Source organism: Ambystoma mexicanum, chromosome 1q (assembly GCF_040938575.1).
Source record: "Ambystoma mexicanum isolate Mex_15411 chromosome 1q, UKY_AmexF1_1, whole genome shotgun sequence".
In the NCBI taxonomy this organism is placed as follows: Eukaryota; Metazoa; Chordata; class Amphibia; order Caudata; family Ambystomatidae; genus Ambystoma; species Ambystoma mexicanum.
Window position 1 is genome coordinate 700,437,488 of NC_090922.1, and position 25,875 is coordinate 700,463,362.

Sequence of the window (25,875 nt, forward strand, 5' to 3'; positions counted from 1 at the left end):
TCAACCGATCCCAGCATTCCTGGGAGATGGAGACGGACGCCTCAAAAGGGAGGGAGGGAAGGGTGGGAAGGTAGAGGAAGGTGAGGGGGAGGAGGGCTGGGAAAAGTGGGTGTGTGGGGTGGGATTGAAAAGTTTACAGAAGGCCCTGAGCCGAGCAGGATGCGTGGAAGCTTTTCTTGACAGGATAAGCTATGATTATGGTTGAAGGACGGGTGGGTACTCTGAACGTTAAGGGCCTGAATTTGCAAAAGAAACAGTCCCGTACTAGCAACACATTACAGACAGGGAGCAGAATCGACAATAAAGGGAAAGGAAATCGGGAGGAACTTTTGGGCTTCCCATAAATCCTCTAAAAAGGAAGGGGTAGGCATACTCTTGGGCAAATCATTACACCTCACAGATGTCGGGACCAGGAGGGGCTTCGGAGGGAGGTTCTTGGGGATTAAGGGTACGTGCGAGGGTACGCGGATCACATTGGCCACCCTCTACGCGCCCAATATGGGCCAGATAAAGTTCCTGTGCCAGGTGTTCAAGGTAATGGATGGGTGGGCAGAGGGAGCCATGGTCCTAGGTGGGGACCTCAACCTTATAGCTGACCCTCGACTAGGCTGGTGGTCGACAAAGGGGACGGGGTGAAAGAGGTTACGAAAGACAACCTGACCATGAGGGACCTCTTGCAGGAATATTACTGGGTCGACGTGTGGCGTAAGTCGTGACTGGGCCCAGGGGGTTACACTTTCTTCTCCTCCCGCACCATACAGATATCGGAGAAGGGTGGGGCCGAGGTTGGGGTGCCGAGTGTGGAGGCTACCACCTGGTCAGCCCATGAGCTCCTGGTGGTGGATTGGCAACTGCCAAGGGCCACAAGAAACTATAGCTGGCGTTGTAATGATACCCAATTGAGGGACCAAGTTTTTAAAGAATTCCTGAGGAAAGAAATGGAGGACTACTTTGAGATTAACGATAATGGGGAGCCTGAGATGACGGTAGTGTGGGAAGCGGCGAAGGCCACCTTTCGGGGCCTCCTCTTTGCAGAGGGGGCACGAAGGAAGCATGAAAGGACATTGATCGAGGGCAGGCTTTGTGAGGAAATGACGGCTATGCGGGCATGACTCACTCATAAAGATGAGACTCGAGAGGCTCTCTTGGGAGAAATGCAGGATAAAAGGCAGTGGCTGCATACGGTTCTCATTGGGGAAGTGGTCAAGAAGGTGCGGTACACGCGACAGAGGTATTACGAAAGGGGGGACATGGTGGGGACCCTATTGGCGCATTGAACGAGAGGGTGTAGGATGGAGAGGAGGGTGGGAGGTATCCGAGACAAAGGGGCGAGGATGTGTAAAGAGGGGGAGAAGGTAGCGGAATGCTTTGTGGATTTCTATAAAGAGTTGTACACTAAACGGGGGGAGTCGATAGAGGACATCCATAGTTATCTGGCTTGGCACTCCCTTCTGAAACTTACAGACTCAGAACGAGAGGCACCTGAGGGGGAGATATCAGAGGAGGAGGTGAAGGGAGCTATTAAAAGGCTGAAGACAGGGAAGGCCCAGGGAGTGTCGGAGGGGGGAGGGAGATGGTTACACGGCTGTCTTCTTTAAAGAATACCAATCCATCCTGGTGAAACCAATGGCCAAGTTGTTCAACCAGATTAGGGGGCAGGACACAATGCCAACGACATTCCTTCAGGCCATGATCGCCTTGATACCCAAGCCAAGGAAGGACCCGGTGGAATGCGGTTCATATAGGCCTATCCCCCTCCTAAAACGTGGACGCAAAGATCTTCGCAGGATGCTGGCAGCGCGTCTGGAGTGATACCTTCTCTGACTGATCCACCCAGATTAGGTGGGATTCGTGCTGGACAGGCAGGGAGCAGACAGCATGCGAAAGACCCTTCACGTGCTGAACTCGAGCGCCGCGCGGGAGGAGGGGGCTCTTCTGTTATCTTTGGATGCCGAAAAGGCCTTCAATAGGGTGAGCTGGGCCTTCATGGGGGAGGTTTTGGCATCCTTGGGGATGGGCCCGACATGGCTGGGCTGGATGTTGGCCTTGTATTCCGGCCCCTCAGCAAGGGCTGTGGTGAATGGAAATGAATTGGGGTTGCTTCCTCTGGGAAGGAGCACTCGACAGGGCTGCCCCCTATCCCTGCTTATATACGCATTGGTGATGGAACCATGGCCGGCATCTATCCGGAATGATGGGGGTGAAGGGTGGGGGGGATCAGCAGGGTAAGGGTGGGGGACACACATTGCAAGATCAGCCTGGTCACGGAAGACACGTTACTTTACATTACCAAACCATCCCAGTCGGTGCCATGCGTGTTGCAAAGTTTGGAGCAGTATGGAAACCTGTCGGGCTTTAAGGTTAACCTGGGGAAGTCAGTGGTGCTCATGGCAGGAAACGTATCAGATACCGAAGGGAAATACGTGGAGGGGCTCCCCTTTAGAATACAGAGAGACAGGTTTTGTTACCTCGGGATTCAGGTGACTCAGAACACTCGGGACCTCTTCTCCAGTAACTACCTCCCTCTTTGGTCGGTGGTGTAACAGGATATTGAGCGGTGGGCAGGGTTAGGATTCTCATGGATGGCACGCCTCAATTTGGTGAAAATGGTAACCCTCCCCAAATTCCTGTTTCTGTTTCAAATCTTCCCGACACTGGTGCCCAAGCCATTTCTGATGGAAGTTAAAAGGGCCCTGTTACGCTACCTCTGGGTGGGTAAAAAGCACAGGATCTCCTACGAGGTATTGACAAGGCCAAAGGAGAAAGGGGGAGTGGGACTCCCGGACCTAGAGATGTATTATAGGGCGTCACAGTTGAGAATCTTGGAGGATCACTTTACTCCGGGGACTGGGAAGCAATGGGTGGGAATGGACAATGAGGTCCTAGCCCCGGTCAGGTTAGATGAATGGCTATGGGTCCCAAACACATGTTGAGTGTTTTGTGGTCCATGTGGAAGGAGGGAGTTGACTATAGATGGCTCACAACATGGCCCTTACCTTTGAGTTGCATTTGGGCTCCCCCGCTCTGGGACGGGATTGGAGAACCACTTGCGTTCCAACAGTGGTATGAGTCTTAGTAGGGCGGGACAGTTGTGGATGGGGGGGAACTTTCATGTCACTAAAGGAGCTGGAGGAGGCCCTGGGCTTGAATAACCTCTAGCCATTTGCAACTAAAGGGGGCCCTTACCGAAGAAAGATGGGGGGATACGCTTAGGAGGGAATTTACAGAATTTGAAAAAATCCTGATTTCACAGAAGGGATCCAAGGGAGTGATATCTAGACTCTATAAACTCCTGCTCCTAACGGTTCCGAGGGATCCTCCACCCGCACGGGTGAAATGGGGGCAAGATCTAGGTGAGGATTTCGATGATAGAAGGTGACCATTATGTGCAGACAGGCCAATCTCTCAACTACCTCGCTCCAGTACCGACATCAGGCCCTGAAACTGCTGCACAGATGTCACTATCCTCCACAGAGGATAGCCCGGATGAGGGAGGGATACGACCCACATTGTTGGAAGTGTCACATTGGAGAGGGAGACTGCGTACACAGGCGGTGGAAATGTTCAGTGGTGCAGACGTATTGGGGAGAGGTCCGGTCCTGGATAAAGGGGGTGGATGGGATAGGGAGGGCCCTGTCACCATGGCTTCTTCTCTTTGGGGTTGAGGTGAGGGGGACCAAAGCGAGGCACAAGGCCATATGTTTCAGGTTATGTTGGTGGCGGCTATGTGCTGCCTGGCCCAGAGATGGAAAAGTCAGTGAATGCCAGGGGAGAAAGAGTGGATCACCATTTACGATACAGAGTATTTTACTCATCTCATAGATTAATCCAGGTCTAACATTGAAGGAATGTGGCTCCCCTTTTTTTGAAAAATACGAACGGTCTGCTTGATGGGACTGGGGAACGACTACAGGAGGGACCTGGTTGCATAATTGTTTGGGGGGGACACTGTGCTCAAAAGACATGTTACCTGTGATGAACAATGAAATGCGGAGGTGGACACGCCCAATGGTTTAGCGTACATAGTAGAGCTACCCTGTACAGGGAGTGAAGGGATTTAAAGTGCGTCCGATTCTTGATGCAGAAACAAATGAACAAACCATGGCTAGGTAGGGGGGGAGTGAGAGGAGGGGGCGAAATGTTATAATTGAAACTAGGTGGTGTTCTATGACTTATTATATGATGTTATCACCTAAATGCCAATAAAAGCGGAGTTTAAAAAAAAACACATAGAACTATCGGTGCAAATAAGTTCTTTTGGTATTAATACACAGCATCAAAAAGATACCAGCGTGTTATAAATATCAGTAATGCCTATACAAGGAGTCTCCTAACCACAATGTCTATATGTGGGCCCTCTACTAGAGGTGAGCACCAAACACAAACTAACAAGGGAGTGGGAAGAACCAGGGCACCATAGAACCTAACAAGCAGGTGAGTACCCTATTGACCTGCACAAGTAGGTACAGGGTCCTACAGACACACCCTAACCGTAGCATATATAGAAGGCTCTAGATCCAATGGCCCGCACCTAGCAAATATGGTAGGGTATGGAATTAAAAAGGGAAATGCACAATTCAATCCACAGGAAAAATATTACCAAATTCCTAATCCATAATCACCTGGACTCACAGGGCATTATATAAGTATTATGCAAAGTCACATATAATATTACATTAAAGCCATAGGGAAAATTAAACTGTTGTAGATCCTAGCCAAAGGCTTCCAAAAATCAATAGAACAGTTTAGCATCAGTTACTTGCCTTAAACATTTCAGGAAAAATATACACATTGTTACCAGAAATAGTCTTAGTATTGCAAGTACATTTACCTTGAGAGAACTGTAGGTTATGACTTAGAAAATTGATATAAAATCAGAAGTAATTGCAACACTGATGAAACTTGGCCCAGAGCTCACTGAACCCCTAAGTGATCCAGGTAAAATGTGCATGAGCAGATATATTACCCAAAATCGATTTTAGTAGAGTTCCAGTGCAAGTTCACAGTTCAATTGCAATGGATGGGAAAGTTAAAAGGCCATCCGCTTTAATGGAGGCAAGTGTGATTTACCCCACAGTTGCGTGTGCTGCGACGATCAACCCCAGGGAAGGCCAGAGAAGACTCCAAGGATGTGTTCCAGGAGGTCAGAAGACTGATTCAAGTCCTCAAGTTTAAAATAGGGGAGCCCCCAATAGAAGTCTATGGGAAACGAGGTAAAGAGTCACCTACAAGCAATCTCTACCACAGACCAGGAGGGATGTGGAGGTGGGTATCTTGACTAATCACCTACCTCAGCACACCAAGCAAAGTCCTCAAGTTAGTGTCTACAGCAGAAACTGCTCCAGTGACGCGAAACAACCCAGTGAGCTTAAGTCTCAATGTTCGTTTCGCCTGAACATGCACCGACGGTCAACGAAAGATCACAGCGACGAAGGAAATGAATAAAGGTTGTTCACAGGTTATCTACCTTCAAGTCAGAAGTGCCAAATCCGGCGAGAAAGAAAGAGCAGCCCGTTGACGACCAGAGGATGACCCATGAAGAGGACCCGCACAAACTCCAGTGAGGTGCCTGTGAAGACCTGCTCTTCTGCCGGATCTCAAGAAGACCCTGCTTGGTGCTTCGACCCCTGAACCAGTGGGAACAACTAGTTGCAACACCTGCATGAGGACCCGTGCCTTCAGAGTCTTCGTAAGTGTCCATGGACCAACCAGTGAACTAATAAGCTCTCCCCATGGGCTACCTTACTGCAGCCGTCGCAGTTCTGGGTGCACCCTTACAACTTGGAGGATAATCAACTTATACCAGAGGCCGGCCCCTGCATGTTCAGTCTTCTTGCATCAAAGTCAGAGCCAGGGGGTTAAGTTAACATACCTGCCCCCCCTCCCTATTTACCATAGGATTGTATCAGGGTTAATCATGTCCCTAAACTACTCTTTCCTGACTTTGTTGGGTGGAAGCCTGGTCAAGGATCCTTTCCGTGACTGGGTTTGAGTTTGTTTACTTTCCCGTACTTTACTTACCTTTTTGATGTTTTGATCATAACCACTGGCATTGTCCAAATCTCTTAATCCCACCTGTGAAGTATAACTTTGGAACTGGTGACTTTAGGACATAAGCCCCTAAACCATCTTAGGGTTAGACTCATTAAGTGTTATTGAAGCTATTCTGTGGTTACTCTGTAGCGTCTCTACTGAAAGTACTTACCTGTGTTGCACTGGTTATTAAAGTGCATGCTTTATTTCTTCTCCTAAGGTTGAATGCATATATTTGTTTTATATCACGTATCAGACAATATTTGACTAGAGCAAGGTTGTCCAACATACGGCCCGTGACCCGCAATGCGGCCCTCCAAGCCGTTTCATGTGGCCCGCGAAGCTGATGAGGCAAACAAAGGAATTAGAAATCATCAAGCTGCTGTTGGTTGCGATTTCCATTGGCTGAGAAACACCTAATGGAAATACTGTTGCCATGCAAGGCACATCATAGAGAAAAAAAAAATAAACTTGCATGGTCACAGTATTTCCATTTGCTCAGCCAATGGAAATCACAACACGTAACGTGTGTGGGTGGAGTGCAGGACAAACTGCGCACCTTCACACTTTTGTTCAGCCGGCGTGTGATCCAGCAACTCAGCCCAGCATCACGGTGACCTGAGGCCTGTACCTGGTACGTTTTTCATTCTTTGTCTTGGTAAGGTTACAGGACACGGCCCGGTTTATTTATTTATTTGGTCAATGTTTGTCGGGTCCATGGACCGGACAAACATTGACCAAATAAATGAATTAATTGGGCCGTGGAAGAGGAGCGGGCCATGGGGTAGGACTGTTACTGCCTCTGGTAACCCCCTGGAAGGCAGCACCGGAGGCAGTTACAGGTGACGGCCCGGTTTCTTCATTTATTTGACGAAGGGGCAGGGCTTCTCTCTTGCCCCAGGTCACACTACTCACTGTGAGGACTCAGTGAGCAGAGGGCAGGTGGGTGGCGAAGAGCATCAGTACTGTTTCACTGGCAATAGCCTGGGCAATGAATCTGCTTTAAGACAGATATTAGACAGATTTTAATCGTGCAGGGATTTTATACCTAATCAAAATGCGCTGTGTTAAACACATGGATAAAGTGACGTCTGCAAGTGACGTCATTTCACTGGTACCTGTGGAACCCTCCTTCAGGCAAGTACCAACGTACCTAATGCATATATCCCAACCACTACAAACATTCTCTTAGAACTCATTTTCTTTAAAAGTCTAGCTGAGATTACTCTGCTACATACATGCCCATTTCAAACCTATTCATGGCCAAACTCCTGGAGAGCTATGTGGAGTTAATCATGTATTCAATCTACTCCGTTCGGGTTTAGGTAATCTTGCAGGTCTGAATCATCACTGAGGGGCATCCGGGACAGCATACAGAAGGGAGTCAGCAAGGAACTGTCTGCAGTCTTGATATTGTGCCCCAATACCTTAAACCTCATCCCAGTACATTGAGCAATGCTGACTCATTGATGGGCACCCCGTCATATTTAGCAGCACAGTGGCATATTAAGAGGCATCATGGCATATGAAGTAGACGTTTGTAATATCAGCAGCACACTGAGCAGTAGCGGTAGACTTATATACAACACCCTGCCATTCTGATGACAACCCATGCTGCATTGCTCAGTGTCCTGCAATGTTGAATCCCCCTACTATGGTGCACAGGACCCTGGCACATAGAACAGCATGCTGGTTTTAATCTCTGCATTAAAGAACATTAAGCAGCAGTATAATATTGCTGGCAGCATCCTAGGCATGTTGAGCAGCACCTCTGCCGCATTGAACAGGATCCTGAAATACTGAGCGGCACCATGCCATATTGCACATGACTTTAATATGACTAGCACCACTGTGGCATACATACATACTGAGCCAATTCTGTCTAATTATGCCATTCCACCCGAGATAAGCTGGCATATGTATTGGGCACACTGCACATGCTCAGGCAGCATCAATCATGCTTTGTACAGGACAATGCTTGCCTAAATTGGGAACAGCCAGCATAGAAATGTTGCTACAGAGGCCTATTTTGGGCACAACCAGCATGCCAATGTGTTACATCAGTGACAGTGCTGTCTTACATTGTGGACACAGTGATCATTAAAATGTGTTGTGTTCTACAATGTTCTTGCCTGCTGTTGATGACATCGAATGTACATGTTCCCCTTTAGAACTGATTGTAAACTTATGCCTTTTTGTTAACTTTTCCTGCTGTAAAATTCACCATTTCAGCCCCATATTTGGAGAAAATAAAATCTTGGGGGGGGGCAGGGGGGGCGGGGGCTGGGTCCAAACGCTCCCTAGATCCTAATAGCTCCCTTGCTACGTTTGGTCGCCCCCACTATTTCAGAAAAATATCAACACAGAAATCACAAGAAACTAACCTTTGGTCACTGCCCCTGACACCGAAGGCTATCTTTGGGACTGCATGGCTATCACTGCCAGTGATGCTATTGTGTCAAAGGTCACGCACCATCGCTTTTTAATATACTGCTTTGGGTGAGGTTGTTGACTTTTGGCTCGCCGGCCCACCGGGTGACTAAAAGTTAATGCTTCAGCTCCACATTCAAAAAGGTTGGACAAGCCTGGACTAGAGGTTTTACTTGCTTAGTGTACATTTTAAAGGCCCAACAAATCATCGAATATTTTTGTACTTACCGGTCTAATTTGAATTACTGGGGACTCATTGTAGCCCTACACCACTCTCACAGCCCTCCAGAGACTAAGCCTTGCCGTTCAGCTACCTTACCTTGATTGGGTTTGGCTAAAATCTCAGTGTCTTCCTGTTCACCATAATAGGGTGGGCCTCCAAAAATCCTCCCCAAGGGTTGATTTTAGAAATCCATTTAACAGTCGCAGTTTTTTAAAATATAAAAAAAATGTATAGGCAGATGAGGAAGATCATTCTCCTTGAAAGCAAACCAGGCATTTGATACAATGGTTTAATGGTTGCTAAAGCCACACAAACAATATATAAGCTATCTGAAAATACAGACTTTGTATATATAAACAAATATCAAATAATAACCACACATTTACCATTAAGTAGCTCAATTAGTGCTGGAATAATTCCAGATTTTGCCAGCAAAGCAGCACAGGAGTCATCCATGGAAACTGTCCCAATCATGATAACCACTTCCAACACAAGGTCATCTTCCGCAGCCCCTGAAATGCATTAAAAAAATGTATTAGTTTGAAGGTTTAGAGCAGAAACCACCATGTCCATTTTCCTTGTCATTGTACTTATTCATGAAGGTGAATTAACCTTCAACAGAACTCTTTCCCAAAATTCCTATATATGTTCTCCTTTTCTGAATGTATAACCCAATCTCGTACTGTCAGTGGTATAAAGCACCGGACGTGTCCTGCATTCCTTTTTCCTTTCTCCTTTCCAACAGTGAACCCTGAGGAGGCTGCTGCTTTCCTTAAATTGAACTCTGCCTCTCGGCTTTGCAAGTTTTCCCATTGGATCTTTCGCCACTTAGACCGTGCAGGGCTTAAACACAGGAGAGGAGGGATGGCCACTCGGCCTGTGAGTAGGTTGGTTGCTTCTGGGGTTCCAGCTGGGCAGTGGGTCAGGGGTGCCCAAGGCCTGTGGGTGGCCACAGATCCCTAATCCTGAAGTGGGTGAGGAGTAGGGATTGTCCTGCATCAGAGGTTATTGGAGCCAGACACTCTGAACCTATGCTAGACCATGAAGCCGGAAGGGACGTTGCATACTAAGAGAATTGCATAATGATGTCTTCATCGAGGACCCCTAGTCACTGTGAGGGGTCAGCAATGTGAGGCAGACAACATTTGGGTGATTGTTCAAAATATTACATTTTATTAAATTATAAAAGTTATCAAACGCCTTACTATCCCTACTCAGACTAGGATTTCCCTGCTCAACAAAACTAAACAAGCACTCAAACAGAGGATGTCTGACCCTCACGCTTAAACATTAAATATACAAAGAAAATATATGGCAATTCAAAACATCTAATAATAATAGTAATATTTATTGTAATTTAGTTTACATTGAAACTTTACACAAACATTTATAATAAAAGAAGTTATTAACATGTCAAAACATAAAATAAATTAAATCAGAATCGTCACTAAAACGAATGTTTCATAGACAAATAATAAAACCATCAGCTTACAATTAGACATTTCAGTGCTCTCATCTTCAGAGCGATACAGCCAACCACATAAGAAGTATGGATATGGGCTACTACTCGGGGTACACATCCAGTTCTTTAAACGAGGGAACATTAATAGCTTGCAATGATGTCTTATTCACCTTATATGGCAATAATCCCAAATCGCATAGAGGGTTCACTTTGATTCCCACAGTTTCAGTTCAGCTTATTCTCTTTATTAACTCCTTATATTGTTATACCTAGGCTGACTTCAACCTTCAGCCAGAGGTTATACAATGCCATCAATAGGCTCACACTATTAGAGTTAATACAATGGACCCAGAATAATTCCTCCTTTATATATTCATAGCTATGTATATATTTATCCAGAAGGAGGTTAATAACACTCGTCATTTTATGACATTCTGTCAACAAATATTTAGCTGTCTCCAACTGGTCTTGCTCTTTACATAGACGACATCGCCATAATTGCATTGCAGTCTTATCCCTTCTGCCAGTGACCATTAGTAAAGGTAATTGTTCAAGTTTTAGTAGTAGTATAAAGCATCCAAGTCTTACTGCTGGGCACAGGGTCAGATAGCTCTGGGTTTTTTTTAAAGTTGTATAATCTATACTGGACAAATTGGTAGCTTTTTAGCTCTCGGAGATGATCGTAGTTCTCCAGCCAGTCCCAGAGCTCTATATCTATCTATACGTTTTCCCAATGCCCTATGTGCCTCATCTGGGTCACTTCCCACCCTTATTTGCCACCCGATATCGGTAAATAATTTGGTCATCTGTTTCTTGGTTGTACACAGAGAATTTGCCCTTCACATCTCTTGATGGACTGCTATTAATAACCCATGCATTCCATGCTTTTTAATACTATTGCTTTTAATGAAATCAACCCGAGTTCCAAACTTATTATCGCCATAGGTATGCCAGGAGGTAAGCCCAGTATGGAACGCCAGAATTTCCCTTCTATCATCTGTAACCATTTCAGATCTATGTCAGATCTATGTCAAGGAGAGCTTCCAGACCATAAGTTATCATCGGGGACAGAACTTGCATATACAGTTGTTGTGGGCCCCAGATGGTAAAACCTCCCTGATTGATGGTAAATCTATGGAACAGGGCGGTCAATTGGCTGCTCTAATAGCACGTGTCTGTTTGCATATTCTACAGTCACCAGCGCTCTCAAATAATTCTATGCCCAAATATCGGTATTGTGGAGTGTAAGCAATATTTTCTATGCCTACCCTGAGCTGTACCCTGAATGTATTCCTCTTAGTATATCTCATGAACTTCTTTTTTTCCAGACTAATCTTAAGGCCATTTTCCTCCGCGTATTCCCACAGGGCAGTGGACGACCTTCGCAGCCCACTGATAGTATCATCAAAAATTACTAGGTCGTCCGCATAGTCTAGTACTGGGCAGAGGGATTCACATATTTTAGGGGGACAATTTATCGCAGCACTTATAGCCGCAGGAATGTCATGAACATATAGGTTGTATATTAAAGGTGCCATAACACAACCTTGTTTGATCCCCCTATTTTGGAAGACACTTCTTCTCGTATTATGGCCTTCCTGATTTATTTTAAATTTTACAGAGGTATCCTGGTGGAGCAGTCTAAGATAGTATATCAGGCCTTCTGGGCAGCCAAATGACTTTAATTTCTGTCGCAGACGTCCTCTAAGAAAAGAATCGAATGCCGCAGAGAAATCTATATAGAGGGCATATAGGTGAGGCTGCCCCCCTGACCTCGCTCGGGACCGTAGAAGGTCCATTACCATGATGTTATGAGCCGTAGAATATACCTGTCTGAACCCGCTTTGGAATTTACATAAGATATTTGATTGCTCCACCCAAAGCTGTCATTCTTTTAATAAAAGTGAGGCGAATATCTTCCCCGTGGAGTAACATTGAAAGGAGCCTATAATTACTAGGGTCTAGGCGATTCCCCTTTTTAAAGACGGGAATAAGGACCGCCGTTTGCCACGATCGTGGTATTTTCCCTTCTTTTAAGCTCTTATTGAATAGGATGACTAATAAGGTGGCCCAGAATTCAGGGTGAGATTTCATGACAATATTTGCCAATCCATATGTGCAGTTTCTTGATACCTTCTTAGTAACATGGGTAAACTTACTTCCCCATGATTCAAGGTAAATTCAGCACCAATGTTCAACAAAACAAAACAAGGAAATCCATAAACGTAATATAGTCTCAATTCAGTTCTTGATGTTTCAATGTCAAGGTAAAGTTTTGTTCACCATAGTTCCAATACCAACAAAGCTTTTCTTCTTGGTGAAATAACGACTTTCCACTTCCTCAAAATAGCATCAATGTTATTCTTCGCCACAATGCTTTGCCACCACTTCCATTTATCCAAGAAGACTTGCCACAGTTCAAAAGAAATAACTTCTGTAAATGTTAGTGAAACACAGTTCTTGGTTAACACTTAGTATGTCTCTCTTGATAAGATTAGGAATCACAGTAGGTATCAGTAGTAGGTATCTTTGTCAGGATGACTTCACAGCACTTCTACTTCCACTTCAACAACTGTTGAACAACTGTTGTTCTACAAGAGTTCGCCATGAAGGCATGCTCCTTCACGTATGCTAATGAAGAGGTCTTGCATCTACTGACAACCAAAGACGCTACTACAGCTTTTTGTAATACCACTACAGCGTCAGTACTTTGTAACTTCAAACATGTTTTGGTTCTGACAAGATTCATTTTCAGATACTTCAACACCTTCAAATAGGCAAGGGACTTTTCCTCTGAATATCCTTTTTCAAAGGGGCAGCCTCTTTGCCTCGCTTGTCTGTCTGCAACCCACAGCAACCCATAATTGCCTTTGGAACACACTTCTCTCTCCCGTCTACAGTCTGTGGCAATGTAGGTTGTATAAGTTTAAAAAAAATGTATAAGTAGCAAGTTTCCCTTCCCCAACCTTGTCTTTATCCCTTTGCCAACTTAGCCTGGATAATTACCCAGAAGCTCTGGTGCCGCTCTCTTGGTTTCAGGTAATGCTTGCATATTTGTATCTTGGGCAATGTTAAAGTTCTATTAGGCTCACAGTATTGTTTAAACTTCTTACTGGCTTTCATAAGTGCTGCTTTCAGTATCAATAGGGGAATAATCTTGGCTTGGGCAATGCTTGCTCTCTCCAACTTCAAATACACTGGTTTAAACACTTGACCTCTCTTTAGAAGCAATAGTGGTCTGCTTGAATAATAATTCAGAGTTCACTATTCCTTAGAGAAACTTAATTAGGCACACGCGAACACTTCATCGATTTTTCAAGGTTTAACAATTGCTTTTCCATAGCATTTGCTCTTCATGCGATTTAAATAGAAATACTCAATCACACGCGAGTGCTACATTTCAAGTGTCCAATTGTTATAAAATGAACCAACAACTTGCCCTCACTTCTACTCTTACGTGAGTGTTTATTAAGCTGGATACTGTTGCTGGCAGTGCTTGCACAAGGAATAAGAAAACCAGGTTTAACTCACCGACTTCTGTTTAACTTTCACCACGTGTTGCACCACTTCCGTGACTTCTGGCTTTACTTGGTACCCCCACCCTTTCTCGTTGAAGTTTGCCTCGGTTCGGCCACTCAATTAAGGAGCCCCTCTCGCTTCTGAGACCCACAGCATCACGACAGCCGGTCACCATGGTCTGCAACACGCTTCTCGCAATCTCTGCAACTAGGCTCACATGGGGAAAGGCAGCCTTCCTGCACGCTTCCCGCTGCACACCAGAGTTTGGGGGAACAAGACCGTCACAGGATAAGCAGGTGAAATCTACTGCAGCAGGATCCCGGTGTCCGTTTAGTTCTCCCACTTCTGCCTGGATTGCCAACACTGTCTTCTTCCTTCTGCCTCTGCTACTACTGCACACACTCCAGTCACAGTTCCAGCTCCATCTAACTGCCTGCACCTGAGGGGGCCATTTATGCCTCTCAGGTTCCTTCAGGTGTGGGCTATTAGGCTTAATTGCTTGATGACTACTACAGCCTGGCTCTTAAGCCCTCTTCCTCGTCCCAGTACTTAGGGGATTATGGGACTTTTAGTCCCCAACAACAAAATCAGTTCTTTTAAATAACTTCTTAGTTCTAAGTGTAGATTTATTTCCCTTATAAGGGAAAACCTTATAAGGGAAATAAGAACCCTTATAAGAACCGTAGAGGGCATTCTCAGATCAGGTAGTGCAGCAGGGCTTCACTAGGCCAATGCAGGAAGGGTCGGCAGGCAACTTCAGGAGTCTTCCACGGGTCTTCAGTCGTCTGCTCTTCTACACAGGATACTTAACTCCAAAGCTGATATGAAAAAATGGCTGCAGGGTTCCTCTTCGGATCCCAAATCCTCGCTGGAATCAAGTCCAAGCCCACCAATGGCAAGGATCTGCACCAAACAGCCAGGAGTGGTCCAATCAGGGACCACTGTGGGTTTCACTCATGCAGACACTCCAGACTCTATGGCACCCAAGTTGTGGAGTGGGACCAGGCAGTCTCACCCACTTCCTGGGTCCACACAATCAGCATGCACTAGCCCGTGAAAAGAGCAGCTTTCCCGGGCATATGCCTGCCCAAATTAGGGATTTCCTGACTTGAGAAGGCAGGAAGAAGGCTATGAAACAATATGGCCAAAGAACAAGCAAAGCGTCTAGTGGCACTGCCATGTTAGGGCACTAGCCACGTTTAGTAGCCAGACGTGCTAAACGTGAAAGTGCAAACACAGTACTGCAAAAATGGCAAAAATGTAACTGCAGTAACTAGTAGGGAAAAACACGCACCTGCCACTAAGAAACAGTAAAAAGAGGACGCAACAACCCCTGCAGTAGGCGGCTGCTCTCAATTGCCAACACAGGAGAGGTTTCCAATGTCACATTATATTTATATTGAAAGTCCACTGCTCACACCATCCAGTAACCCTTGGTGTGAATTAAGACATGTACCTTGTCAATACACAATAGTTCAAGTAGATGCCCCACGCTTAATATTAATGTTTAACTTGATCTGATAACACTTAGTAAGGAACACTCAATTAATGTGTCTTATAATAGCATGTAAAAAGTGAATCTTTTAATCAAGAGAAATATAGTTAATAAAGAAACTATGTTATCAATATTGTCACTATACACAACAACACTAACAAGGCAAAAAGTAATTCATGAAAAGGTTCAAATCATTGTCATTGCCTCTACCTCTGATCAAGACTAGGACTGACCAACCGTCTCCAGGAAACCATAGTCACACAACAAACCAGCTACCTGCATCACCAGACCTTACTAGGCAACCTCAGAATTAATGCTAAGCAATCTTCATTGAAACATCCGGCTCACAAAATCATGATAGACCATTTCATAGAGGCACCTGCCTCAATCAATACCTCAATACCTTTCTCAATATGATATTAAATGAAGGGTAAAAGGCCTCGTCATACTCACTGTAGGCGGTAGGGAGTTAAAGAGGGCTAGAGAAGACTGGATGCCTGGGATTCTCCACAATTCAAGGAAAAATTGAAATCATTGAAAAAGTACACCAATTTTAAAAAGCCACCTATTAATGTACCCTTACCTTTTCATCAAAAAAGTATCAAAAATAAGATAAAATGCTTCAAAAAATAAATCAATGTCCATTGGAATTAAGTGTGCCAGAAAACAGCCACTCCAGAACACGGTGTCTGCTCCTTAGGTGGTGCGCTGATTTACCTTGGGGGTAAAATCAGAATTGTTCCTCAAGCAGCTCAAAACGAATTCAAGTTCTGCGCAAAAGTCAATAGGCAGAGTCCTTTAGGGACTCAAAATGCTTCAAAACAGACAGAAGCCAGCTGGAAGGCATTAAGATCCATTAAAAGAAAAAAGAGGGAATTGGCCCCTCCCAGCTGACAAGACTCTGTGCTCCTTCGCCCCAAACAGTTATCTGCAGTGCCTGAGCTAACTATTTATGCTTTTTGGGCGGTTCCTTTCCATGCCTCCAATCCCCAAACTTTGTCGAACATCTTTTTGAGCAAGCAAATAGCAAGGACACAAGTGTAATGCGCCACTAGGAATCGTTCCAACAAAGATTTCTGCGGACAGCACCCTTCTTGTGTAAATATCAGCCACGGACACAAGCGTCATTTGCCACTAGGAATCATTCCAACAAAAGGTTTCTGCAGGCAGCCTCGATCCCATGTAAACTACAGGAAAGTCTGTGTTTTGTAGTTCTTTGCAGTGCCTTCTTATCTTTCTGATTTTTATTATTAGTATTTTTGGGGCTCAACCCAGAAAGCTTTCAGTACAGTCCTAGGGAATTGTTTACAGTAAGTGTGCATTGTGTACTAAACTCAAGGTCACTGGCTCTCAGCCCAGACTATTAAAAAAACCTCCAATGTACTGTAATTTGGCTTTTCAAAAAGCCAATCTTGCTGTGTGCATTGTACCAAATATAAAAGTGTTTACATCGCACTGTGCGTTTAGCACCAAGGCTTGGCCTGCAGCTCATACCACATACCGATTTAAGCATGGCTAACATGTGCATATATGCGAATTACATGTCAGAGGATTCTCTATGCTCTGTGTCATTTCTTAGTATGAGCTATCCCTGGATGTTCCCTGGGTAGGGGTACGGTGTGCTCCATGCGTTGGTACTGGCTTGTCCTGCATGGCGTTTATACTACATTCCTGGTTTGCATCCCTTGATTCCTGTTACTGCAGAACTTCTTTATCGAAACATGAACATCAAGGGGCAGCCCCTCCTAAGATCAAAAGCCCCGATAGAAGGGGAAGAGCACTTGAGGTTGACTGGCATTAATTACAGCAGCAACATAGCTGAGCGGTGGTCTCTAGTCCTCAGCAATTTGTTTCCAAAATAGAACTTTATTAAGTTTGTAATCATTTTACATAGATATATGCTTTGGAAAAGAATAGAGAAAAAGAGTTAAATTTTTTGTGTCAAACCCAGCACCTGAAGTTTGATTTTAACTTCTGCATGTGTATGTTAGGTATACCATAAATCATGCACAATTTTAGTAAACCCCCTGCCCCACCCTCACCTTCCAAAACTGCAGCATAATTTCCATCAATACGATATATGCGGTTACATAATTCATTTCCTTAATAAACATTTATGTAGGAGAGTCGTAAGGTGCATGCTGAGTCTTTTGTGACGAATCTCTGGAATTTGTCCTTCTCCCAAAAGGGGAGCCTCCCCCTACCCCCCCTTTGATGCTAGGGTGGCGAGCCCACTCTGCAATTCCCTCCCTAGAGGTAGAGGCAAGAAGGACCTCAGCGGGAGAGACTCACCCTTTGGGGACAAGGACTCCTGTTTCAATGAGGAACTCCCTAAAAACCATCTCAACAATACCTCTGAGAACATTTACTATGGAAACGGGTATGAAGAAGAAACCAGTATCTGTTACTGTCACCCAAAACCTGTAATATCTCTTTAAATGAAATAACCCATTAATCTGGGACGAGGAGGATGATATATGGCGAAAGAGAGAAGCCATACGAAGCGGAAAGAGGAAGACCCGGATGTATACAGTGGAAGTCCCAGTCATATATCACACATAACGAGAGAGGTGATTGACAAAAAGAAAATCCTGAGAGTTACAAAATGAGGCTGTTGCCTTCTGCAGAGAGAGAGTTGGACATGCAGTGTCCTGTGATCAGAAAGGAATGCAAAGCTGAAATACATGTGCAGCGCGTTACCTGGAGGAGAACGAGAGCAGTAGTCAGACGTGGAGCGTCCTGGAGTCCAGTGAGAGAGAGAGAGAAAAAGAGCGAGAGAAGGTGGTGGCGTGAACACTAAAGACTCGTGGTGGACCAGGAGTCCCCCAAACAGCACCAAAACCACTCTGCAGACAGAGAAGCACAGCCAAACGGTACAGGAAGTACTATAAAACCACCCTCAAAAACAGCATGAAAGAGAAAGTATTACAGGTGCAAGAGAGAGAAGGCTGATGATGTTATCCCTAGGAACCCCAGGTAACAGGGAGAACGGGAGAGGAACAGATAATCTTCATGGGACCAATCATACTAGTCCCAGCTAAAGTAAAGAGACACTCTGATACTTAAACCCAGAGGAGTGGATGGGAATCGTTATGAGATCACTCTTACTCGTCTCAGTCAAGATAAAGAAATCCAAATAGTGGAACCTCAAGAAGTGAATATCAATCAATATTGGAATATTTAGTCTTGTACCAGTAAAGTGCAAGAAAGTAAAATAGGAGAAACTTACAAATGTTGGATAACTTTGCTGTGGGAAGAGAGAAGAACAAATGTTTGTAGAGAGAAGAGCAGAGTAATAGAACCCACAAGAGTAACGATCAAGGAAAAGTAAAGACAAGGAAAGGTGAAGAGAAGCATAGTCTTGAACAAATTGTATGAACTTATCAAAACAGTCATCAGAGACTATCTGAAAATTAACTATTAAAATAGAAGTTTGCAAGAAGCAAATAGACTACAGGAGAAGGAAGTCAGTCTCCTGCCCTTGTTTGTTATTATAGTGGTAAGGTCATCTAGTAGACGGTCAGATAGCACAGCGCTCGCCTTGACATCTGTACAGAGCCTGCCGACGCAGGTTCGAATCCCTAAATGAGCACCACACACCGGGTCATATAAGCAGCGCTCATATGCCTGAAGGTTCGTAGCGCTATATAAATGCAAATTGTTATCATTAGTATTATCTAGGCTAGTTTGGACGGTGAACAGATTTTGTTAAGACATTCACAGACGACTGACTAGCACCTTAGCTAGTTTTGTTAGGTAGCGACGCCTTATAGCATAGGGAAAGTTAGGCCTTTTTCTTTTTATTTAATAAACCTAATAGTGAAATGACTCAGAGTACGCATCCTCTTTCTGACTCCCCACACTTCACAATTCAGATATAGATGGTAGCCATTCTTTGTGTATGTTGTAGCCATTTTCATTATTTATATGTGTTAAGATTCCATATAAGAAATCGCTCTTGCTACATTGATCCATTCTTCATTCACGTTTTAATGGGACCTTTTCCCTCTTCCATGCTTTTGCTATATTGATCCTGGCTGGATCCCTTTTTGCCATGGCGCAGACAGGCTAAAAAAACAGTTGTGTGGAAGGTTGCCCAAAGCAGTGCCAGAAGGTTCATATTTATTCAAAACCTTCCACCCATCACTTTTCGGGTTATATACTGATCCTGGCCGCCAACAATAATTTGTTGAGTCATTTCGTTAAGCAGGGTATAATAGCCATTTTCTCAATTTAAACCAAAAAGAAACAAGAGTGGTGAGGGCTTCGCTCTAGGCCATCCAGCTCACATATCCAAGATGAAACATCACTCCAGTATGATTGAATGTGGCAACAAAACAACAATAGATCCCTGTATGTACTGTGTAAGCCACAACGCCCCGTGTAATGTGGTTCGATTTCAGAGTACCTTAAGGCATGAGTCTTGATGTGCTGATAATAGGATCCTATCCCAGCCCAGGCTGGATTTAGGAAAGATACATTAACACAAGATCAGTCCTTCAGATTGTCCCTCTTGCTGGACAAATATGTTAAGCCTTATAATACCGCTTTTATCGCCCTAAATGCAGCTTTTGATTCTATTTTTAGACCACAATTATGGGCCTTGTTAGAATCAATAGGGGTGCCAGCAATATTGATTTTGGCAATTATACAAAAACAATGTTGCAGTTGTCCGTTGGGGCAATGCAGGAGAGTACACTCCCCAATTTTGTATATGAAAAGAGCTTAGGCTGAGGTGGGTGATGGCGCCTCTCCAATTTTCCCAATTTATTAAGGATATTGCTCTAGGGATTAACACTTGGAGGCTGATGCGCCGCTATTGGGTGTCAAAAAGTGGGGTATTTTACTATTTGCCGATGATGCGGTTTTATTTTCCATGACCCCCTCAAGCCTAGAAAAACAATTGACTGCTTTTTCAACTTACTGTCAGGATAAAGACTTAAAAATGTACATTTCAAAGTTTAAAACTATGATTTTTGCTCCTAAGAACTATTATATGGGGTATTGGTTCACTATATTTGCAGTTGGAATTGCCATGTAGAGAAATGTTTAAATACCCTTCCAGGAAGTGACTGGCAGTGATTACAATAAGTATGGAGGGAGAAGTATTTCCCCATGCGATGGAAATCTATAGATTGCAAGCTGTGCCTGCTGAGTTATTCGGAGTGGAATTGTGAGGATATTCAGATGCTTGCGGCTTGGTCTGGGAGGCAAATAAATGACTAAAGTGTCTCCTTAACCTTCCCAAAAGCGCTCCGAATTTACTGATCAAACTTGAGCTGGGCTGGTATGGGTTGGAGTATCTGATGTAGCTGTGACCATTACTATACTGGTTGCGAACATGGCATAAAAGTGAACTTGTAGTATCCCGGGAGGGAATGTGCGACCTGCTGCATCAGAACGGTGCAACAGGTCTTTAATGGTTTCAATTTATTAAAAAAATGGCCAATATTCCTGGACACTCCTCAGCTGTGGATTGACCCCCTTCAGTTGGGACATAATTAAAAATGTGTTTTTAGGGAGACGTATGACAAATGATTTTTAAATGAGATATGTAAACAATCGTGGGAGGAAAAGGTGGTGCTTGAATTTTTAGAGTTGAAAAGTATTTTGGTATTGGAATCTTATTTATATATCCCTTGTAAAAGGATTGAGAAGACTTTCATGTTAAAGCTTAGATTAGGAATTCTTCCAGTTCATTACTTTGTTGCACGTTGGAAGAAAGATTCTCTAGATAAAAGTCCATTCTGTACCCCCTTGGTGGAAGATGCTATGCACTTTATTGTATTTGCACTTTATATATCTCTGCAAGGAGACGATATTTATTATTTGTTCAGTGACAAATGAGGACTGTTGTTGCGTCCTATAGGCTGCTGAAAATAACAAGGGGTGAAAATCGCATAGTTAAATTAATGAAGTATTTTGCCTCTGCTTGGGTGTTGGATGTAAAAGTTCTACATTTTTGTCTATGAATCATTTGTTTTTATGATTTATAATGTACATTTTATTGTGTTTAAAAATGTGCAAACTTTTTATTGCACAGCCGAAATAAATGATTATCAGCAACAACAATAGATGCCAGTATGTCCCATGTAAGCCACAACCTCCCCGGCCCCATCCCCCACCCTCTGAGCAATGTGGGTCGATTTCAGGGTACATCTTTGCCAATATCACCGGAGAGATCTGCTGCCTGTGTAATCCTTTTGGAGCATGGAGCCTATGTTGTGATGGAATTCAGGCACTCTTAACTGACCTGCACATCTTCAACAATATCTCATCCCCTTACTCCAATCCCAGGCCTGTCTCCCACTGTGTCCCAATTCAAATAAATGTTGTCAGGGGGTTCGCTGGATGGGATTGCTTGATATAGTCACAAAATCAAAACCTTCCATTGTTTCGACTAATGAACATCGATTCAAAGGGAGTAAGGGTTCTAGCCTGGTTGCATCGCCATCTTTTGTCTGTGAGCACCCCTTTTAGTTGGAGGTATAGAAATACCAAGAGGGGACCCACATTCAAAAGTTGTTGGACCTGTTAAGAAAATTCCCATTGCTTTTTACATTGCCCCTCATATGATTCTTGAAATCTGTTTGGGTCTAAGATGTGATCTTCAATCAGGGGAGCCAGGATAGCACTGGGGATGGCCACAAGGAAAACCATCTAGAACCAGTCCTTTTCCTCCATAGATCCCATATCATGTTCAGAACCATACAAGTAAAGATTCTTTGGATATTCTAATTCACAGGACCCATTGACATTCGTTTAAGGACATAGGGAATAGTAAAGCATTTTCAAGAGCAACCCATTGCATTTTCAACAGCAACCCAATGCTTAGTAGTATGGGGGTTTAGGTGATAGACTATAACCATCAATTGTGAAGGCCCTAAAATATGTCAAATAAATCTGGAAATATCACTTCTCCTCTATCTCCGGGCAGCACAAGAATCTTGAATGGGATTTTAGGTTTAGCAGAAGCCCAAAGGAAATCCAATAAATCTTATTCTGAGACTTAAAAAAACTTCTGGAATTTGGATGGGAAGCATCAGAAAACAGATATAAATATCCAAGTAGTAGATTCATTTTGCTGATGTTGAGTTGGGCTACCCACAATAAGAACAATCTGCCTGGATTTTGTACTTGTAGTAGAAGATCACCCGTTCTCTAGGCTATCAAATATTTGGCCTACTCTGTTCTTAATACTTCTAATTCTTCTATCTAGTATCTGTGTTTGTATCCTGTTAGCCAGTAGGGTTCCTCCTCTACTGCCCTTTTCATGGTATGTCTGCTTTAACCTGCTATGTGAATGGTAAACCTTGTTTATTTCCCACTACCGTCAATTCTGCCTCTTAGTCTTTGTTTGCCTAATCAACTCCACCGTTTCACTGTCATGAGCTAGGAGACACTCTTTTTAAGGTTATTATTTCTTCTGTCAGTTTAGCGTCTAAATGTTTATTCACTCTATTCTGTTTATCAACATCAGCTTTAAGAGGGCCACTCAAAGTAGCCGTACCCACCTCACAAACGGTGTTTAACTCTACTAATCCATCATTATTAATCATAAATAATTTTTTTGCTCTTCCCTAAGGAAGCCATACAAAACCAGATCCTTCAGTAGGGTATTGTTACATTGCCATTTATGCTGCTCTTCTCCCACAGCAAGTCAATTTGTACCATGCCGTGATCCGACCAATCAATTGTTTGTTTATGCACATTTCCCAGGAGGTATTCCCTACTTTTAATAAATCTATGTGGGATGGCTAAAAACATGTAATCTCCAGAACCTAGATGGCATTCCCTTCATGTTTCGAACAATGCTGTTCGTCGATCCCACTACTTCTTTCGAGCCTTAAAGTTTCTGACATCCAATATATTTGGGAGTTCTTGGTAATCTTAAAGTAATCCTTCCAACATCCTCATACCTTCAGCCCATTCATCTAGGGTCATCAACACATCTTCACCTCTTCTAAAAACCTCCAAGGTTGAATATCTGAGGCGTATAATGTTGCCACAGTAATCAATTTCCCTGACATTCTACCTTTTATCATTAGTTGTCTGCCTTCAACGTCCCATTTATTTTTTACTTCAGCTAAAGACATTTCTGGACACAGGATGATTCCCACCCCACAATTCTTGGCTAGCACTGATGTACAAAAACATCCTGATCTCCTTTCCTTTCTTGTCAAATGTTTCTTCGACAAGCATCAATGAAAGATCCTTTCCCTTTATTTCCTTTCCCATTAACGATCATTTGGTAGGGGAGTTGTGGCCTTTCATGTTAAGGGTGGCTATCTTGATAATAACCATTGCACAATTTTTGGAACTGCCCTTTACTTATTAGCATCTTGATTAAGTGTTCAGATCAACTTCTTAGTGAATAAACCAAAATACATCTGCTAGGTTTGGATCACACCCATTTCTCCCCAAAATGTCCCTTTTAACAGCATTGAATTACTATTCCATGTTAGGGACTGTGCATGCACGAGCAGCAGATGCGGTCGAAATAGTGAGAAGCTCCCGGCAGCCGCCTTAATTCTCCTTTACTATCCTGGCTCCCCGCGGGCACATCTAAATATTACAGCTGGCACAACCGAACACCAGGGTGGCTATCTTCCGATTTTAGTCGGGGTTGTGGAAGGGGGGAACGTCCACACCGACTATCGGCCTCACGACCCTCTGCGGATCAAGAGGAGCCGCTCTGGAGGTGGGACCCGCTTTGCACATCACCCAGCTGTCCGCCCACGGCCGGTGCCTCAGATCCTCCCGGGCCCCAGGCCGCCCCTCCGGACCTGCGGCACACCTATCCGGAGCGGCAGCGGTGGAGAGGCGGCAGGGAGAGGGCGCCACCCACACACGGCGCATAATGCGCCCCGGACAACAGTGGCCCTGCCCACCTCCCCGCTCGCATTGGAGACTCGGGCACGCAAGCCGCGCTGCTACAACAGGGCCACAGAACCTGCACCCCCACGGATTCCGCTGCACCATCGACCTTGAGACCACAGAGACTCTGACGGCCGGACCGTCCCACGGCCCCCAGCAACATCATCCGCGTCCCGGCGCGTGGCCCTGTGGCAGTGGAGTGACCTCCAACACAGCGCAACATACCTGGGGGACCGCCAAAGCCCAGGTAGATCCCTGGTACTACCCCCACGGCCAGACTACGCCAGCAAATACAGCCGGAACACAGCCAGGTGGATGCCAGGCCCTGATGAGAGACAGGAGCAACAGTAGCTTGCACGCCGGCCCCACTGCACTCCGGAGGATCGAGTCCACAAGGACACAGTGAGTGCACCCCCCCCCTTACCCTCCTCCCTCCGCCCCCTGAGCCGAGAGGCTAACCTTCGCCCCCGGCGATACTACTGAGAGCTCCTGCATCGCCACCCCAGCAGGGCTCGGGGTGGGTCTGCGCACTGGGAGACCCGCAAGGGGGGGGGGGGCTGAGCTGCACGGGCTAAGGCCAACATGCAAGGAGTGGCAAGAAACAAAGACCTGCAGCTTTGACTGACATGGCAACCCCGATGTGATTCCGCAGGGCAATAGGATTCATCAACGAGTGAGGGGCCCAGCACCACCTGCAATTAGCGCAACACTCTACGACACCAACTATGCGGCAGCTGCCCTAGACCACAGATATACCGGCGCCCCCCGCGAACTGCAACACCTACGTAATGCGCCAACCTGCACTGTGAACGGTGCCCTCTTAACAAGACACGGACTGCTGGGGGTGTGCGCTATCTGCCTGGGTGACAACCCACAGACACCCAAGCGACCACACGCCTGACCGGGGCCACTGCCTTTGACCTGCAGAATCCGGACACACACCCCCACACTCGGGTCCCGTCACGGGTACGCAACGAGTACCACGACCTGACGACTCTCGCGAGACTACGCAATAAGCACAATGGGTAAGGATAAGCCCAAAAGACAAGCCTTGAAAAGTAAAATGGACCTTTTTACGGTAGGGCCCCCCAAAAGGCACACAATGCAAACCCTCAGGGGCGAAGAATCTGGGTATGAAGCTCAGGACCCTCACTCACCGACGTCATGAGAGCGATCAATGACTCAAGAGCATCCCTTGAACTGAAGATAGGGGGCCTCTCCTCTGAGGTATCCTTCCTCCGACAAGACCTACACAACCTGTCATCTAGAGTCGGGGAATCAGAACAAAGTATCGGATACGGAAGACCTGGTTCGTCAATTGGAAAAGCAACTGGCAGCAATTGCCAAAAAGGTCGACCAACTTGAATACCGTGCGGAGGACAGTGATGGGAGGGCGCGACGCAACAACCTGCAGATTCTCGGGATCCCGGAGAAAGAAGAGGGCTCCAGTGTGGAACTTTTCCTTGAGAACTGGCTCAACCACATCTTTGCCCCTAAAAAGCTCTCAAAGTGTTTTCTATTGAACGGGTGCACATAGTCCCCACTGGATGGCCTGTCCCCTGTGCCCCACCAAGGACAATCATTGCACGCCTCCTAAACTTCTGCGACCGAGATGCCATCCTCCAGATGGCCCGCGCCTCCGGCCCCATCACCTACAGCGGCTTCCACATTGGGTTCTACCCTGACTACACTAAGGAGGTCCAGAAGGCCCGCCAGTCCTTCGACTCCGCGAAGAAAAAGCTGCAATCTTTGACGATTAAATATGCGCTCTTCTTCCCGACACTACTTGAAGTTCACCACAAGGGCGCCACCCACCTGCTTTACACTCCCAAAAAG

The 25,875-nt window shown here is 45.2% G+C and overlaps 1 protein-coding gene across 2 annotated transcripts in view; it reads right to left on the reverse strand.

Annotated features, from left to right (window-relative positions):
• Nucleotides 1–25,875, reverse strand: part of KIFAP3 (kinesin associated protein 3) — a 1,278,226-nt gene that overhangs the window by 472,019 nt on the left and 780,332 nt on the right. For both annotated transcript variants that reach the window (XM_069641307.1, XM_069641308.1), the window contains one exon: nt 9,073–9,198. In XM_069641307.1, the coding sequence (XP_069497408.1) occupies nt 9,073–9,198 (126 nt within the window). The remainder of the gene's footprint in view (nt 1–9,072; nt 9,199–25,875) is intronic.